General features: G+C 51.1%; 6 protein-coding genes across 6 annotated transcripts, besides 1 other annotated feature; 2 read left to right on the top strand and 4 right to left on the bottom strand.

The window, feature by feature from the left end:
• Positions 1 to 18,155: part of a sequence feature (contig 1.76 1..153210(-1)) that runs on past both edges of the window.
• ANIA_04376 (glutamate dehydrogenase (NADP(+)) gdhA) lies at positions 186 to 1,952 on the top strand. The gene is made up of 3 exons (XM_656888.2): positions 186 to 344; positions 398 to 673; positions 727 to 1,952. Exons 1-3 carry the CDS (start codon positions 299 to 301, stop codon positions 1,782 to 1,784), a joined length of 1,380 nt encoding a protein of 459 aa, XP_661980.1. The 5' UTR covers positions 186 to 298; the 3' UTR covers positions 1,785 to 1,952.
• Positions 2,535 to 5,721, top strand: nut1 (putative RNA polymerase II mediator complex subunit Nut1; the record flags this gene model as incomplete). The annotated part of the gene is made up of 6 exons (XM_050611748.1): positions 2,535 to 2,946; positions 2,994 to 3,241; positions 3,285 to 3,347; positions 3,394 to 3,900; positions 3,945 to 4,476; positions 4,526 to 5,721. The coding sequence occupies 6 exons, from the start codon at positions 2,535 to 2,537 to the stop codon at positions 5,719 to 5,721; spliced, it is 2,958 nt and encodes a 985-aa protein (XP_050467739.1).
• Positions 7,247 to 10,103, bottom strand: ANIA_04378 (putative MFS monosaccharide transporter; the record flags this gene model as incomplete). The annotated part of the gene is made up of 4 exons (XM_656890.1): positions 7,247 to 9,183; positions 9,235 to 9,679; positions 9,767 to 9,898; positions 9,960 to 10,103. 4 exons carry the CDS (start codon positions 10,101 to 10,103, stop codon positions 7,247 to 7,249), a joined length of 2,658 nt encoding a protein of 885 aa, XP_661982.1.
• ANIA_04379 (uncharacterized protein) lies at positions 10,850 to 12,211 on the bottom strand. Its single transcript, XM_656891.2, has one exon. The coding sequence runs from the start codon at positions 11,982 to 11,984 to the stop codon at positions 11,130 to 11,132; it is 855 nt and encodes a 284-aa protein (XP_661983.1). The 5' UTR covers positions 11,985 to 12,211; the 3' UTR covers positions 10,850 to 11,129.
• ANIA_04380 (ribonucleotide-diphosphate reductase subunit rnsA) lies at positions 13,603 to 16,254 on the bottom strand (the record flags this gene model as incomplete). The annotated part of the gene is made up of 2 exons (XM_656892.1): positions 13,603 to 15,981; positions 16,036 to 16,254. 2 exons carry the CDS (start codon positions 16,252 to 16,254, stop codon positions 13,603 to 13,605), a joined length of 2,598 nt encoding a protein of 865 aa, XP_661984.1.
• Positions 16,942 to 17,803, bottom strand: ANIA_04381 (putative GPI anchored cell wall protein; the record flags this gene model as incomplete). Its single annotated transcript, XM_656893.2, has 3 exons — positions 17,484 to 17,803; positions 17,274 to 17,419; positions 16,942 to 17,216 (listed from the first exon to the last, which is right to left on the bottom strand). The coding sequence occupies exons 1-3, from the start codon at positions 17,585 to 17,587 to the stop codon at positions 16,942 to 16,944; spliced, it is 525 nt and encodes a 174-aa protein (XP_661985.1). The 5' UTR covers positions 17,588 to 17,803.

Raw genomic sequence — 18,155 nt, 5'->3', positions numbered from 1 at the left:
CGCCAGATTTTAGTCGCCTCCCGTGGCCGCACCCAGGGATCTTCTCGTCCGACTCCGGCAGTATACTCATTCGCCGGCCTCCGCCAGGCCGCCGTCCGCCTCTCCCCACCACCCGTCTCCTCTGTCATACTTAAACCCGGTCGTGTGCCTCTCTTGGACGGTCTCTTTTTTTTTCTTATCCATCAGAGCCCTTTGCTTCTCTGCTGCTTCAAGTGCTTCAATTGTCTTCTCGCGGGCTCAGCGCATTCTTATTACCTTTGCCACATTACCTTATCAGCAATAAGCTTCTCGCGCAAAAATGTCTAACCTTCCCGTTGAGCCCGAGTTCGAGCAGGCCTACAAGGGTACGACCACCGTTAATGAATGGCCAATGATCACAGCTAATGTTGGCGCGCAGAGCTTGCGTCGACCCTCGAGAACTCCACCCTCTTTGAGCAGCACCCTGAATACCGACGGGCTCTCCAGGTCGTCTCCGTTCCCGAGCGCGTTATCCAGTTCCGTGTCGTTTGGGAGAACGACAAGGGCGAGGTTCAGATCAACCGCGGTTACCGTGTTCAGTTCAACTCCGCTCTCGGTCCCTACAAGGGTGGTCTCCGTTTCCACCCCTCCGTCAACCTTTCTATCCTGAAGTTCCTTGGCTTCGAGCAGATCTTCAAAAATGCTCTCACAGGACGTGCGTAACCGTTACTTCATTGGATGTTTGCCAAGAGTACTAATTGGTATTAGTAAACATGGGTGGTGGCAAGGGTGGTTCCGACTTCGACCCCAAGGGCAAGTCTGACTCTGAAATTCGTCGCTTCTGTACCGCTTTCATGACTGAGCTCTGCAAGCACATCGGCGCGGACACTGACGTTCCCGCTGGTGATATCGGTGTTACTGGCCGTGAGGTTGGTTTCCTTTTCGGCCAGTACCGCAGGATCCGCAACCAGTGGGAGGGTGTTCTCACTGGCAAGGGTGGCAGCTGGGGTGGTAGCTTGATCCGCCCTGAAGCCACTGGATACGGTGTTGTCTACTACGTTGAGCACATGATCAAGCACGTTACCGGTGGAAAGGAGTCCTTCGCAGGCAAGCGTGTCGCCATCTCCGGCTCCGGTAACGTTGCCCAGTACGCCGCTCTCAAGGTCATCGAGCTCGGTGGTTCCGTTGTCTCCCTTTCCGACTCCAAGGGCTCTCTCATTGTCAAGGATGAGTCCGCTTCTTTCACCCCTGAAGAGATCGCCCTCATTGCCGACCTCAAGGTTGCCCGCAAGCAACTCTCCGAGCTCGCCACCTCCTCCGCTTTCGCCGGCAAGTTCACCTACATCCCCGATGCTCGCCCTTGGACCAACATTCCCGGCAAGTTCGAGGTTGCTCTCCCTTCTGCCACTCAGAACGAAGTCTCCGGCGAGGAAGCCGAGCACCTCATCAAGTCCGGTGTCCGCTATATTGCTGAGGGTTCCAACATGGGTTGCACCCAGGCCGCCATCGACATCTTTGAGGCTCACCGCAACGCCAACCCCGGCGATGCCATCTGGTACGCCCCTGGTAAAGCCGCCAACGCTGGTGGTGTCGCCGTCTCTGGTCTTGAGATGGCTCAGAACTCTGCTCGTCTCTCCTGGACATCCGAGGAGGTCGATGCTCGCCTCAAGGGCATCATGGAGGACTGCTTCAAGAACGGTCTCGAGACTGCTCAGAAGTTCGCTACTCCTGCCAAGGGCGTCCTGCCTTCCCTCGTCACCGGTTCCAACATTGCCGGTTTCACCAAGGTCGCCGAGGCCATGAAGGACCAGGGTGACTGGTGGTGAATTAGCCCCGTCTCCTAATTTTGATGTTGCATGATGATGATTCCTACGTTTGTTCCAGCCTTTCGGGTTTTGGTCTTGTTATGATCTTACCATTCTTAGCGTGGATAGAGGCGCTGGATTCGTTTCTACTATGCTTTTACCTGTAGATAGACCTTTTTTGCATAGTTATAGTATATTATACCATAGACGACTTTATTCTTACCCTTTTCCTTAGTAATGTGCAAGCACTATCCACATTCTGAATAGCCCAGTATGAGATTTGTACTCAAAAAAACTTAATGCCCAGAAAACACTCGCAATAAGCACGGCCGTGTCGCGTTGTGTTCCTTGAGCCTCAACAGTTCGAATTAATTATCGTGGTTGGCTCAGGCCTTTATCATGTGACTAGACTAAGGATTCACGTGATTAGCTCTTGCTTCCACGCTTCGGAATCTACATGAATGAAGCTTCATGAACAGCAAAATGCCCATGCTCTGGGACAAGATATCGAAAATCGAAACCGGCTGAGCACGACTATACATGCAGTCTCGGAATACCCAGAGCATGGCCAGCGAACAATGGAGGGCGTTCGTGCAGCGCTGTTTGCTGCATCGGATTGATGCCGCCGAATTCAGAGACCTGAGCATGCTGCTCTTTCAGCGCTGTCCGATCGGCGACTTATTGCTTACAGAGACGTTGTTGCAGGCGCGTCTCGCAACGGGCATAAAATGGGATCCTCTACTCCCGGTATACATTGACTGTCTCTGTAGAATGGGGCGAGTTCAGATCCCGACGGTGCTGACTGCGCTGCTCAAGCATTCGTCTATCCACGACAAGCCCTCTCCTGGCGCTGACGTGGCGTCTGTGAAGAAGAATGCGAAACCAAGGGCCAAGTGCTATACTTTGATGACCGATATTCGGGTCATCCAGGATGCGATGCTGTCCATCAATTCGGGGACGACGGTCAAGACACTCCTGGAGGTTATCCATACCTTTTGTGCCATTGCGGATTGGATACAGGCAATCATTGCCTGGCATAATAGCCAGCTCGATGCTGACCAGCCGGCGGGAATGATGGGGTCTCCCGATGCGATGCTCTTGTTTGAGGCTGTGGGGATCCTGCTTTCGGTTCTAGCTGGGACTGGGAAGGGAATAGAGGTTCTCTCTGCAGGTCCTCATGAGGGTTCGCTCCCTATATCGTGACTTTGAATCATAACTGATATTTTATAGCGACAAAAATACGGATTGGTCAGGCTCTTTCAGCATATCTTCCTCTCTGTGCTGATATGTATCCTCCCTTGCATAATCGGCTCGACGGTCTGCAAAAGCAGTTCAATCTGTATGGGCAGCCGCCATCCAAGCTGGACGTTACGATGATGGATAATGTTAATGTCAACGCACTCCAATTCGAAGCGTCTGTGATGGACGGACCTACTATACACTCTAGAGCTGGTCTCTACATATATATCAATGCGATGGTAGGTCTTTTTACCTTCGCAGAGTTCGAAGCTAATTGTTTAGCTCGTTGGACGTCCTCTGGTTGATGACAGTATATTGCTCAACTATCTCTATAATCGCTATGCAGTAAGTATTCTGCTTTGAAATTATACTCCATCAGCTGATAGTCCAGGAACACTACGACGTCCTCATCGAGGAGATAATAACGGCGTCATTCGACGTTCTGTCCAACGCAATGTACCGCAATGAATCTGCGAGGACGATGCTTCTTTTCCGCTCGTTTTTAGTCAACAAATTGCCACCATTCTTTGCGGCAATGCTGGCCGTTCCAATGGTAACTTTCCCGATGGAAGAGTGCATCAGCCACGCCCTGAGCCGGATAGACCCGAACATTTTCCCATCATTCTCGCAGATGTTCTCAATGCAGGGCAATGCAGCCCTATCAGACGTGCGGCAGGAATTTCTTTTCTCTTGTGCCTCACACAAGTTAATACCGGAGTCCAGCATCGAGCGGTTGTTAGGTGAGAATCCGATGCAGACTCTACCTGTTGGAGGCTCTTATATGAAGGATGAGCTTAAGGCGCAGATCAGCGCCAACCACGAACGTGCGGAGCAGTTGATCAGCGATATCGAATCGACTGAGGGGAATGCCGGTGCGATCGTCGGTGCTATCACAGAAGTGTGTCTCCCAGTTTCTTTGGTAGTTTTACGCTAATGACGAAGGTTATGCATGACCTCTGCATGCAAAAGGAAACAATGACGTTAAAAAACATATGCAACTCGTTATCACGCCGACCACAGTCTCTCGACGTTATGCTGCTCTTCCGCAGCCCAAGGCAGATCCTGCAGCCGCTGTGCGCATTGCTTGATTCCTGGCATTGGGACGAAGATCAGGGAGAGAGCCAGCCGGTGTACGATGAATTTGGGAGTATTCTGTTGCTGGTGCTGACCTTCAAGTACCGGTACGATTTACGGCCGTGGGACCTGGGCATCGCAAGCAACGATTCGTTCATTATCAAATTGATTGAGCAGGGCTCATCTAGCCAGAAGCTAGACGAACTAACCGAAAAGCAGAATAAGAACCTGGGTGAGTGGATAGCAGCACTATTTATCGCCGAGGGCATCAGCGAGGAAACTATGTCGGCGTGCAGTCCACAGGAATTCTACATGCTTGTCTCGACACTCTTCAGCCAAAGCTTAGGCGCGTGTGAAGCGGGGAAGCTGGAGTTCGATACACTGAAAGGGGGCTTCGAGTGTAAGTCCTCCAGTTCCAACCACAGCTTTTTTTTTTCTGACTACCCCAGATCTCCTCGAGCCATTCCTCCTTCCTTCCCTCGTTGTCGCACTAACCTGGCTCGGCAACCACATCTGGGAAAGCGAAGCTGATCCAACTATCCCACTAAGGACCCTGCAGTCCTTAGTATCACCCAGTTCGATATCTGGCGAGGCGCGTGAGATCCACCTCACCGTCTTGAACATCACTTCACGCTCGCTGGAAGAGCAGCTCAAAGACGTTCGTGCCCGCCATCCCACACGAACAGACATCAAGCCTATCCTTGATGCTCTGGATCCATGTCTCTCCTTCCAGCGAACAGCAAGCTGCCATAAATCCGAGCTTGAGCCATGGACTACACATAACCCTGGTGGGCTTCTAGGTAGTATCCGGGCAACATTCCAATCGCTTATCCTTTGGAGCACAAGTCCCGATGTCTCAATGGCTCCGCCTTCATATACGCATCGCCAGGTCATAACTGCGATCCGCACCCTAGGCGCTTCCCGCGTACTGGCCGCACTACTCGACGAACTTAAATTTCAAACCGAGTCGAATCCGGGGACAGCAGGTATCGCCCTCGACATTGCAGCAAGCATTGTTTCCGCCCCACTGTCGGAGTCTTTCGCCTTCGACCAGTTCCAAACGCATCATGATCACTCCACGTCGAAAGAGTCAGAACAAGCACCCCACTACCCGATCTTCAATCTCCGCGACGCTCTCAATACGCAGCATGAGTTAGTTCCCAAGTTATCTGAAAAAGACCTCCTGCGCGCGGAAATCATCGTCCGTCTCTACCGCCGTGTAAATACTCTCCTCGCCCCGCCTGCGCAGGTAGCGCCTAACCTCGACATGAACATGGGCATGAACGTCAACGTCAATATGAATATGAACAACATCATCGGCGATATGCACCTCGATTCTTCTGGTGACGGAGCTTCGAACCAGAACATGAATATGAACATGGAGACGGATACCCGAACACAAGCCCAGGAACAAGGACATAACAATGAACAGGCAAACCTCAACCAAATAATGGATAATGCTGCGGCGGCTGTGGGAATGGATATGGATATGAACATGGGTGGGGGAGGAGATGGGATGGGTGTTGGTGTTGGCGTTGGTGAATTGGGACTTGGCGAGGTCGACCAGAGTATTGATGATGTGTTAAATGCCGCCGAGATGAATCCTGAATTTTTGGATCTGGATATGGAGGGAATGTTTCAGTGATTGAATTCATCTCTGCCTATGGGAATGTATAGTTATGCTGTTTCATTGTGTGAATTGGGTAGCATAATAGTGACATGATGGTACTGAAAAAATATCATTGTAAATGCCAGAATGGTTCCAGAATCCGAACCCGTTATCCTATCTCAAATTTCATATTCCTATAGCACAACACATAGCAGCTGAACTAGTAGGAAACATAGGCCACCATCACTCAATTCCATGTTCGTTCGTACCTGCTCTGCTCTAATCTCTTATGTAGTCCCTTCCCTACTATCATACATGTACCCATCAGCAATGAAATCCTCACCCAAGAATGAACGATGATCAAGTCAGCCAAACACTCACCTACCTATCCCCTGCCAAACTGGTAGACCTATCATCCCAAGCAATTGACTGACGGGAGAGGATTCACGAAGGTGTCACCTTCCCTGCCTGCTTCGCCACATCTTCCTGCAGCCTCGCCACGCTGTCGGCAATCCCGCTGTTCGGCATGACAGTGTCAAGGAGCTTGAGATCACCGACGGGAAGTTTGGGGAGTTGTCTTGTGTTTAGTGCTAACATGGGGATCGGGAGCGCGAGGGCCAGCAGTAAATAAGACGTGAAGGCGAGCGTTGTGAGGACCGTGGTCAAAGTGAGTTGCATAATTGGCGGATTGGGTTTGATATTCTTGCTTTATAGGATTCGAAGTTTTGTTAATGTGACAGAAGGAGCGGCGGTAGTGTGATGTAGGCTTGTGAGGCGGAGATTTGGTGTTTGGATATATTCTCTTGACTGATTCGAGTGAGAGTTCAATAGAGTCAGGGTCGATCTAGTTGATAAATGAGGAACTTTGAAGAAAAGTTCTTGTCCTGGAGGAGACATGCAGTTGGTGTCTATATAAACCTACGTTCACTCCAGCTGAGCTCGCTTAGCGCTACCTACATTGTTCGACGCGATCCCTTCCGATACGCGACGCGACGCTATGCATCTGGGCAATGTAGGTGTCTAGGAGAAAATCTGCGTTTAGGGTTGTGGTAGTGCAAGGGGATGGAATGTTTGGGAGGAAGCCACCCCCTCTCTAGGGATAAGCATTGAGAGCGCGTTGCACTCACGTCTTGCCTGCTTAGCATGAAGCAAATACGAACAAACCTGATTTCTGATACTAGGCACTGCGTACTCTGGCTGACTGGACGGGTTCATTCTACATCTACTCGAGTGGCTAGTCACCCAATGTTGGGCTGGCAGTTGAATAAAATCCTCTAGGTCGTGAATGCAGTATTATTTAGATCAAATTGCCGACAAGAGATGGAATCAATCACTGACCCCTTTCGCTTTTCCGCGGCCTATGCAATGCAACCACAAAGTTCGCTCAAATGATATACATGCGAAAGAAAATAATTGAGGCAATGCCAAACTCCAAACAAACTCACACCAAGTGTTATGTTATGCATATATTCAAATCCCACCGGGTATCATTCATGCATCATATATAGCAAAAAAGACAATTCCACCCAATAAGAAAACAAGAAAAAGGAGAGAGACAAGACTATGTACGTGACATTTCGTCACTCGTACTAGAAACGGCCTTTGTCCGCGTGCACTGAAAATCCACAACGTCAGCATCAGCGCCAGAGTCAGCATCAGCGCCTGAGTCACTCTCGGCCGAGTCCGACCTTGATCTTGATGCCACAGAATTCGGACTAGAGAAGTCCACGCTAGGCAATGGGTCTGCATCGTCGAGGACGCTGCGCTGGCGCGAAAGAACACCACCTTCAGAGGGATTAGCTTTCTCGGAAGGAAGGACATTAGCAGCCTGTGCCCGGCCCTGCCGGCGGCTGCGCCGGCGGGTATGCCGGAGGTGTTCGTTCGGCACGGGGTCCACCTGCTTTTTAGCCGCTGGGACAAGATTAAGGTAAACCGGAAATAGAGCGCCGGCTGCAAACAGCGCAACGAGGACGCTGTATGAATCGAGTGTGCTATTTGCTGCTAGTTGCGCGCCATATCGCGCAAAAGGTAGGAATGCGCCGCCGCTGATAGCGATGGTGAGTAAAGAAGCTGCTGTCTTTGTGTGTCGGCCGGTGCCGCGAAGCGCAATAGCAAAAATAATGCTGAAGGTGCCGCTTTCGAAAAGGAAAACCATCATGGCGCTGGCGATGGCTGCGGCACCAGTGGTATGCATACATAATGCGGCGAAGACGACCATGCCGATGTATGAAAGAAGGAGGATCCATCGTGGTTTGAGAAACCATTGCAGGAAGGCGGCGAGGAAGCGACCGACGGCGAAGATGGCGCGGCCAATCGTGAGGTAGGTGAATTCGCTGAGCGGAGGATCCGCATATGCCGTCGCGATTAGAGCCCCAAAACCTGTAGAGAAGACTTCCTGCCCAGCTACGTAGAAAAACTGGGACCAAATGCCCAAAGCGAGGGTCATCCAAACAACTGGAATTCCGAAGGGGGCGGTGCGGTTATCGTCTCGTCGGCGATTAGCAAGTTCCTCCAAATCTTCGTCTGACGCCTCTGGGATGGGTAGGTAGTAAAAGGCCAGTGCGAGGAGCACGTCAAACAAGGCAATTGCAAGATACGTCCACTGCACATCAACCAGCGAGGAGACATCGGTCACGCTGCGAAACAGGACCTTTTTGGCGAGCAAAGGCGAGAGGACGCTCCCGACAGCTTGAACACCTTGTGATATATTTAATCGCACTTCCGAGTTCTCGAGCGGTCCGCAAAGCGAGATAAACGGATTCGCTGCAGTTTCGAGAATTGCGAGCCCGCACCCGGTAATAAAATTGGATACGAGAAAAGCAGAATATGATGTCAACACGGCAGAAGGCCAGAAAATCAGCGAACCGCAGGCGTAGAAGCACAAGCCGGTGATAAAGGTCGACTTGAAGCCCCAGTGCTTGAGCACCGGACGCCCAACTAGCGGCGGAGCCACCAGATATCCCCCAAAGTATACGCAGTGGAGACCAAGAGACCGCCAGCTGTCCAATCGCACAATCTGCTGGAACTGTTCATTGAGAATATCCAGGAATCCGTACGCGAAGCCCCAGAGGAAGAACAGGACAGTCGTTATAGCATTTGGAGCGATTGACTCCTTGTTACTCAATTTTAGCATATTAGCCGGCTTCTTCATGTTGACAAAATCGAAGAAAGTCATGCTGCGCGGGTCTGAGGTGCTCGTATGTGTGGTCGTGTTGGCTTCGGGGTCAGTATATGTCGTAGCCATGGTAGGTCCTGTCGCAATCTCCGTAAGCCGCGGATCCAGTGAGTCGCTGAAAATGGCATCTGCGACTTGCATCTGCAGTGGCCCTGACGGCGGGAGCGGGGGGTCGGATGGATTCGTTTGCGTGCCTCCAGAGCTGTCGCGGATCAATTTCGGGACCAACCTGGCGACCAGCGGTTTCAGACTAGGAACGCAGGCGCACATAACCGAGACATTGACCTCTACGACAGACCACATGAACGAGAGCGATGCATACCCTGAAGAGATCAGTGTTGGTTTTGGGGGAAAAAAGACCGCCTAAAACATACAAGCAAAGTCCTCCCCTCCATAATTCTGCATGTGGATTTGACGGAGAGCAATCTCTCGGTCAGTTGTAGCCTCTTGCAAATATGCAATGCGGATAACATCAACGACAGCTACGAAAAAACCAAAGCTGAATGTAACGACGAGGATGATCTTTTGTTTCTGCGGCAGCCGCATGCGCGTCAAAATCGGGTTCGGAAGAACCAAGATTGCTAGATCGGTGATAATATTGACCGGCGACGAGGATAAATATAAGGTCAGGATATCGGTACAATGCGCGTCAGCAGGGAGCTGCGCAGCGAAAGCGTCTTCGACGGGCCGGCATTGGAAGATGTTAACAAAGGTGAGAGCCAGGCCGGCGGCATTAACGACAAACAGAGTGGCATAGTTTGCGTAGCGGAAGATCTTCTCGCCTTGAGTGAGGGTGAGGTAGAAGACGAGGATGGAGGACTTGACGGCCATCAAGGCGGGATTCTAGCGAAGCGCGCGGAAATGAGCGGAAAATCCCGGCCGCTGCACAGAGAAAAAAAGACTCACATATAGAACGGTAAAGGCGTAATTAGCGCTGCTGAGAGCCGATCTTGCAGTGACAGGGATGTCAACATCATGAAGGCCAAGCCCTTTTTTAGTGGCATAAAAGAGAGCCGTGGAAAACCCCAGGTCAATGAGCTGGTGAAAAAAGTAAATCAGTATGCGATCGGACCTAGATGATTGGGCCATGCAAGCATACCCACGCCAGGAGCATCAAATAGTCGTGCAGGGCGAGTCTCCGGACAACCCAGATGCGCGAGACGAAGCGGAGGGCCACGAAGATGGTAGCAAGGCTAAAGAAAACGATGGAGACAACGAGGACTTCGGGTCTGCGGTCCTCCATGGTGTAACGGCTCACTTAGGAAAGTGCGAGAAATCCATGGCCGCTAGAGATATCCAAAATCCCACGCTATTAATGAAAGAGAGTGGGAGAGTGTGGAAAGTAAAGGAAGAGGTCAGGACTCGATGAGACACGAGCAGAGAAAAAGAGGGAGATTCTGGGGTTGAGAGAAGGTTCAAGGGCCGAAGAGACGAGACCCAAAGGGGAAATGGGTCCAGGACCAGACGGAAGCGAGGGGAAGAGTAAAACAGGGCAAGTTGTGCCGCGTGGGTCAAGGGATTACATCTCACTAAAGCGCTAATACTCAGTAACTCTCAGGCTTGACCCTTGGTTAAAAGTCTGTGAATCGTGGATTCCCAATTGGAGTGAGGAGCCCCCAGTCCCAAGGATTCCAAACCGCTAACAGAATGGCCCAATAATGCTGATGATGCACTCAACTCATGGAGGTCGACCGAGAAAGATACCCCGGACTCTTAATTAGTTCCAACCCACTGGAACTGAACCCGGGGAAGCGACCGCTTGAGGCTATCCAGTATCGCGCCACCGGTCTTCGGGCAAATACCTCGTGGACCCTTCCATTATTGGTGGTGAATCTTGCAATGACAACTCACAGGCCTGTTCAGCTGACCGCCGACAACCCATAATTGGGTTTAGAGTAGAAGTAGACCACCGGTCCCAAGTCGCCAATCATTGCAAAGTCAGACCGACAGTTTACGCTGGCAACGGTCATACAATGGATCAAGTTAACCTACAAGACTACAGAATGCCGAAAACACTTGATTCATAACATCATAAAACCAGCGGGATTCCAGATCCTGTCCATTCTCGTCCGTTCTGCTTTTGTTCCATGAAAAATAACAAATGGCTTGGTTGGATAACTTTGCAACAACCGCAAAAATTTTATGAACACGAATGATAAAATGGTCTCAGGGACTCTGGACGAGTCACCCACGAGATACGAAGTATAGAAAGTATGATATAGCGAATGTAAGAACGGTAGGATGAGGAGGATATGGTAAAAGAGCAGATCTAGTCCAACCACCACTCGACGCCGGAAACTCTGCCCGCGTCGAAGGAGGCCAACTCGCCGAAGAAGTGGCGCGACAAGTCAATGGAGGTGTTGTCACAGCCCATGCACTTGTCGACAACGGTACCTGTGGCGGTCTTGCCGCCGTACTTGATAGTAACGGTCCTTCCGCAGTCGCCGTCGGTCATGATACCAACAGGGAGAGCAATGACATTCTCGCTGCTGCCGTCGTTCGTTGTACCGCAGCTGCTGGGGGCGCTCGCGGAAGTGGCAGTGTCGTAGAAAGTGATCTGGCCAACGCAGGGAGAGTCGGCGGAGCAAGGTCCAGAAGAGCCACTGCTTCCGGAGCTAGAGCCAGAGCTGGAGCCGGAGCTGGCACTAGAGGTAGCGACTGGCTCGGGTGCTTCGCTGGAAGTCTCGACAGCAATGATAGGAGCAGGAGCCTGGGTGGTAGTTGTAGGGACGGGAGCCTCGGAGACGGTGGTGGTGGTTGGCTGGGCGGCGGCCTGCACGTTGGCATCGGCCGTTGGCGCTACGGGCTCAGCAGTTGAGGTGGGCTCAGCAGCGCTGGTGCTGGTGGAAGTCGAGGTAGTAGTCTCAGGTTCAGGCGCAGCCTCAGCAGGCGCAGTAGCCTCCTCAACAGTCGACTGGACGATGGTGCTGGGAGGAGCTTCCTGGCCAGGAGTGATGGTGGTGGTGACATCGATCGTGGTCCAGACGGTTTCGGTCACAGTCTTCCAGACAGTGACTTCCTCGCCACGCTTGTGGTGGTGCTTGTGGGCATGGCCCGGAGCAGCAGCACCCAGAGCGGCAAAGGCCGTGACGGCGATGGCAAGTGACTTAGCGAGGGGCGCCATTGTGGTTAACGATGATTGCGCGTTGGCTGTGTTATATATTCAAGGACCGAAGCAAAGGGTCAGACAAGCGCCCTGATTGATCAAGGGAACGAACAGTTGATCTCGTCTGCACAGCAGACCGTAAACAACGGAATCGAAGCGTGGGATGAAGGAGTGAAAGCTGCAGAAACGCAGGAAGTGAGTGACAGAGGCTTGTCAATGAGCGGATGGAATGAAGAGGAGGTTAGAGAAGGAGCAGGAGGGATCAGACAAAAGGCGGGAGGGTCTGGGCGGTATTTAATCTCCATCCTTACTCAATGTGTTTAGTCTAGTTTGTTGTCTTACTCTTACTGCACTCTTACGCGGGTACAAAAGAACCGCTGCCCTCCAATCACTGATCCCGAACAGTGGCAGAGTCAGCCCCACGCCGAACCGCCGTTTGATTACCGCACAAACTCCCATGGTTCGCCCTCTGTTGATTTGATTTGTATGCAGATCGATGAATCAACTACTGCCATCTCATCTCTGACCTGTCCAACACACCTGCTGAGGAATTTATTACGATTTCAACAGTAGATGAAACCATCAATCTGATTGAGTGCGGTGCAGGGTCTGGATCAGATCCCAACTTCTCACCAACCAGACAAGGTTTGTTAGCGCTCTTTGTTGGTAAATCTGGTAAGAAATGCCAGGGGGATCAGCAGTCCAAAAGACGGTCCAAAAGACGGTGCCTGAACTGAAAGCCACACTTGGCACTCTTGGCCCCATCGGGCCATGAAGTTTCTTCGTTTCTGACGTGGGCTGGAGCCTGAAGGCTTCCTTCACAGCCTTCCAGCCAGTGGGATGGTGGAAGATGGATCCTGTTCCTGTCCACCAGCCATCCTGCCATTCGCTGGTTATTCAGCTTTCGTCTTTGCCTTCGTTTTCCGTGGCAAGCTGTGCTGGCCTGGCCTCGCCGGTGGCCGAGATTGCGCCACTGAGCTGGTATATTCTGGGTTTGTTAGGTTTCAGGTGCAGTGGGCTCGTATTTTTCGACCAGGGCTTTCTTTTATTGGTGTCTTAGGTGATGCTTTGCTCATACTCGGGTCGGGTGGGTTAGGAATCTGCCTTTACAGCACCAAAAATCTTATAGCCTGGAAGTAAGTGGAAAGTCGTCTGTTCAGTCAGAGATGCTCGGGCTGTTTCATTTCATACTCGACTGGGGGAACAATGTGGACATTTGTCATACTACATCGCTGCATGAGCTATTGCAATTTGCGCCAACCCTCTCTGGATCTGGAGCACAAAGTCAATGGTGTGGGAACACGACTCACTGAAAGTGACATCACCCCGCCTTCATTAAAGTCTACGTAGCACTGGAGCAATGTCCTGGATTAATCTGAATAATCCTCCGACAGTCCAAATGGGAACATGATTTATCAATAAATACGAACTCGATTGCAAACCGATCTTCTAAGTATGTAAATTGACCATAACCATCACCGCCGCCAGCTCCTTGTGGACAAGTAGAAAATGTGCCTGGCCCGAAAATATCATAAAATAGAAAAAGAAACCATCAAAGACAATATCCATAACCCGTGATATAAGTACAAAGAAACCTGATATTAAAGTAAAACACCGTCGATCCAAGAACAATGAATCAGCCCTGGCACATAATGCAAGCTTCCTTGTTCTCAATGCTGCATTGAAGAACCTTTTGTGAGTAGATGTCCGCCTCACTAGGCTCGCCTTCCTTCTTCTCTTCGTCCGAGGTGTCAACCTCGCCACTACTGTCGGCCTCGCGGGAAATACCGTTGGTAGCATTCTGGCTTGTGCCGCTCACCTGGCCAGCGGGAGCGCGGGGCACGGCCGAGTAGGCAGTAGTTGCGATGCCACCAGCCCTCTTCTTGCTAGTCCGTGCAACGTTGGTGTCGGCAACCTTGAGTTGCTCCTGGTCGACAGTGAATTGAATAGGAGCGGACGCAGCCATTGTGCGGAGATAGTACATTCCGGTTTTCAAGCCCATCTTCCACCCGGCAAAGTGCATACTGGTGATCTTGCCCATAGTGGGTTCCTTAAGATGAATGTTGAGAGACTGAGACTGATCAATGTAGGCGCCACGGTCCGCAGCCATTTCCAGGATTCGTCGCTGAGAAATCTCCCACACCGTCTTGTAAAGAGCCTTGATGTCATCGGGAATGTTGGGGATGTTCTGCACGGAACCGCCCTCTGCAATAATGCGGTTCTTCATGTTGTCGGACCAAAGACCAAGGTCGACAAGATCCTTAAGCAGCCAAGGATTGACGACCTGGAACTCACCCGCAAGAACACGGCGAGAGTAGATATTCGAAGTGTAAGGCTCAAAGCACTCGTTGAAGCCCAAGATTTGACTGGTACTGGCAGTAGGCATAGGGGCAACCAGTAGACTGTTGCGAACACCAGTCTGGGCAATCTTGGCCTTGAGGGCATCCCAATCCCACAGATCAGTAGGAGTACGCTCCCACATGTCGTACTGCAGGATACCTTGGGAAACAGGAGAGCCTTCGTAGCTCTCATATGGTCCGTCCTCCTTAGCAAGATTCGAAGAAGCCGTCAGTGCAGCGTGGTAAATAGTCTCAAAGATCTGAATGTTCAACTGTTTGGCTTCAGCCGAATCGAAAGGCAGACGCAAGGCGAGGAATGCATCAGCCAAACCGTTGACACCAAGAGCAATCGGGCGGTGGCGGAAGTTGCTTTTCTTGGCCTCGGGTACAGGGTAGTAGTTGATGTCGATGATCTTGTTCAAGTTACGAACCAAGACCTGCACAACTTCATGCAGTTTGCCAAAGTCGTATTCACCGCGAGAAGCATCGACGAAGGTAGGGAGGGCAAGGGAGGCCAAGTTGCAAACAGCTACCTCATCAGGAGCGGTGTACTCAATGATTTCAGTGCAAAGGTTAGAGCTGCGGATGGTTCCCAGGTTCTTCTGGTTGCTTTTCTTGTTGCAGGCATCCTTGTACAGCATGAACGGGTTTCCGGTCTCAGTCTGGGCCTCCAGGATGGCGTACCAGAGTTTCTGAGCCTTGATAGTTCGGCGACCGCGGCCTTCCTTCTCGTACTGTTCATAGAGAGCGTCGAACTCGTCTCCATATACATCGGCCAGACCGGGAGCCTCGTTGGGACAGAAGAGAGTCCAGTCACCATTCGCCTCAACTCGCTTCATAAACAGATCTGGAGTCCAGAGAGCATAAAATAGGTCACGAGCTCGCACTTCCTCCTTTCCGTGGTTCTTGCGAAGGTCCAGGAACTCAAAGACATCAGCGTGCCAAGGCTCCAAGTAGATGGCAAAGGCACCCGGACGCTTGTTTCCTCCCTGGTCGACGTACCTAGCGGTGTTATTGAACACACGGAGCATAGGAACGATACCGTTGGAAGATCCATTGGTACCGGCAATGTAAGAGCCAGTGGCACGAATGCGGTGAACATTTAATCCAATGCCACCAGCAGTCTTGGAAATCATGGCACATGTTTTCAGAGTGTCGTAGATACCGTCAATGCTGTCCTCCTTCATATCGACCAAGAAGCAAGAGGCCAGCTGAGGTTGGGGGGTGCCTGCATTGAACAGAGTCGGAGACGCATGTGTGAAGTATTTCTGGGACATGAGATTGTAGGTCTCGATAGCCCGCTCAATATCGTTGCCGTGGATTCCAACAGCGACACGCATCAGCAAATGCTGAGGGCGTTCGGCAATCTTTCCATCAAGTCGCAGGAGATATGACCTTTCAAGAGTCTTGAAGCCGAAGAAGTTGTAGTTGAAGTCGCGGTCGTACACAATGGCAGAGTTAAGCTCTTCTGCATGTTTCATAACAATCTCGTATGTTTCTTTTGATATCATGGGTGCGGGCTTTTTATTCTTTGGGTTGACGTAGTGGTAGAGATCTGAGATGACGAGGGAGAATTGTTTCTTAGTTTGCTTGTGGAGGTTTGAAACCGCGATACGAGCGGCGAGGATAGCATAGTCTGGATGAGTGACGGTCATGTACGCCGCAGTCTCAGCAGCCTTCGAAGAATGATATTAGCATAGAACAGTGCAATGGGTCGTCGGTGGCCATACCAGGTTGTCAAGTTCCACCGTGGTGACACCTTGGTAGACACCAGAGATGACCTTCTGAGTGATAGCAGCAGCATCGACATGCTCAGGATCAAGGCCGTAACAAAGCCTTGATACACGGGCCGTGATCTTGTCGAATTGCACGCGCTCTTTGCGTCCGTCTGTGATTAATAATACATTAGCAGAGTTCGTACAGCAAGTGGCGACACGATCGAATCCCATGTGATATCGACGACGCGTCCAAAGCAGAAGTGAGGCAATCAGGAATATATAAAGGCTGAAATGGCTTGAACATACCTCGCTTGTAGACAAACATCTTACAGGACAGCAGGGAGGAACCCAACGACTGAGCGAAAAACTAATGAACTAGAAAACGGCGAAGAGGGTATAATGATAGTCGTATTACTCAGGCAGATTGAAGAACTTTAGAACAGTCGTAGAAAGGGATTTGAGTACAATGAGGGAAAAGGAAGTCCCAAGGCAAGGTAGGGTTGAGGATGAGAGGAAAAAGAGACTGGAGGGGCTGAGAGAAGGGAGATATTGATTCCGGCTCACGCGTCCCTGGAGTGGATTCAACGCGAATTTTCGTGTTTGGGCTTAATGGACTACCGCAAAGCTGGGACTCGGTACGCGTCCACGTGACCTACGTGTCGTCCTACGGGCTACTACGTATCTTACAAAGCTTCATCTCGGCCTTGCAGAATGCGCTTTTTTTTTGAGAAATGATGCATAAGAATTTCAATTGAGGCACTGATCCGGATCCAAATATACTGGTTATCTCTCACTGCAGAATGAATAGTACTCTAGCGACAGCAGGAACTAAAAAGGTATGTATTCACATCGAAAATATTTCCTTATTTCCGCTTAGCGTCCAGGTTCCAGCTATTATACACAGCTTGCAAGGCGCTCCTAGAGTGTAGCAGCGAATCCAAGGAAAACGACAGCAGCAAATGCGGCGGCGGAGACTTGCTTGTCGGTGGAGCCGCCATTGGTTGGGGTGGCTGTATCTGCACTGTCGGTTGTTGAAGCGGAAGCAGAGCCAGAGTTAGAGTCGGAGTCACTGTCGGAGCCAGAGGTCGAGCTGGCACCATCCGTGCTGGTCGCGCTACCAGAAGTACTGGACTCTGTATCCGATGTCTTGGTGCTGGTCTGCGAAGAAGTTGTGGTCGAGGACGACGAGATATCTATCAGCGTTTCAATTAGCTCCCTGCTAGTATATTGCGTATGTGAGGAGTACGCACCAACTTCGTAGCCTGCATCTTTGCAGACGCCAGCATAGTAATTCAGGGCATCCTTGGCATCATCTCCGCAGACATCGCGAATCGAAGTCTGAATCTCGTCGCCATTGGTCTTGCAGATTGCTTTGAGGTTACCGGGGTTTTCGGGGCTGTCGGATAGTATCCTTAGCGAAAAACGTCCTACGCACTGGCACGAGCGCAGCTCAAACATACCCCACAACAGTAAGAAGACAGGCAGGTGTACTGGTGCCAGCAGCAGAAACAACCTTGCCAAGAGCGAAGAGAGCGATAAACACGGTGGACTTGGCGAAGAGCATTATGACGAAGGAGTCGGAGTCGAAACTGCAGTGGTTCGGTTCAGGGGAATCAACGGGATCGTAAAGACAGTGAGTTATGAAGGAGTGACTAAAATGACAGTGCGAAAGACCGTGGACTCAAATTAAGGAATGACAGTAGTCTGCTTAACGAGAGACAGACAGTAATTCGAAGAGATGAAGACGTGATCTTGAAGTAATGATAAGGGACTGTGATGGGGAGAGCAAGGAATTCAAGGGTCGACCCCAGCGCCCGATTGCTTCACTAAATGTGGTAATGGCCCTGCCGATCGCTTGTCCCTGAATCCCTTACTCAGCCTTAAGCCTTAGGCAGCAAACTCATCAGTAGCAATTCAGTGTGGGTCGAAGCCCCAATCAATCCAAGAAAGTGATTGACTTCCATCACATGCAAGAGGGCTCTGTCACACTGTTAACTTCTGCAAAATTAAGTAGGGAGTCCCTATATACGTACTTGGCAAGTCATTTAAATATTCGCACGAACGGCCCCAGTATGGGAGCGCGATAAGTCCAGGCCATCAGCAATGGTAGAGCTTTGATCCGACGGCCTAGT

Source organism: Aspergillus nidulans, chromosome III, assembly GCF_000011425.1.
Source record: "Aspergillus nidulans FGSC A4 chromosome III".
NCBI classification, from domain to species: Eukaryota; Fungi; Ascomycota; class Eurotiomycetes; order Eurotiales; family Aspergillaceae; genus Aspergillus; species Aspergillus nidulans.
This window is presented reverse-complemented; position numbering and strand designations above follow the sequence as displayed.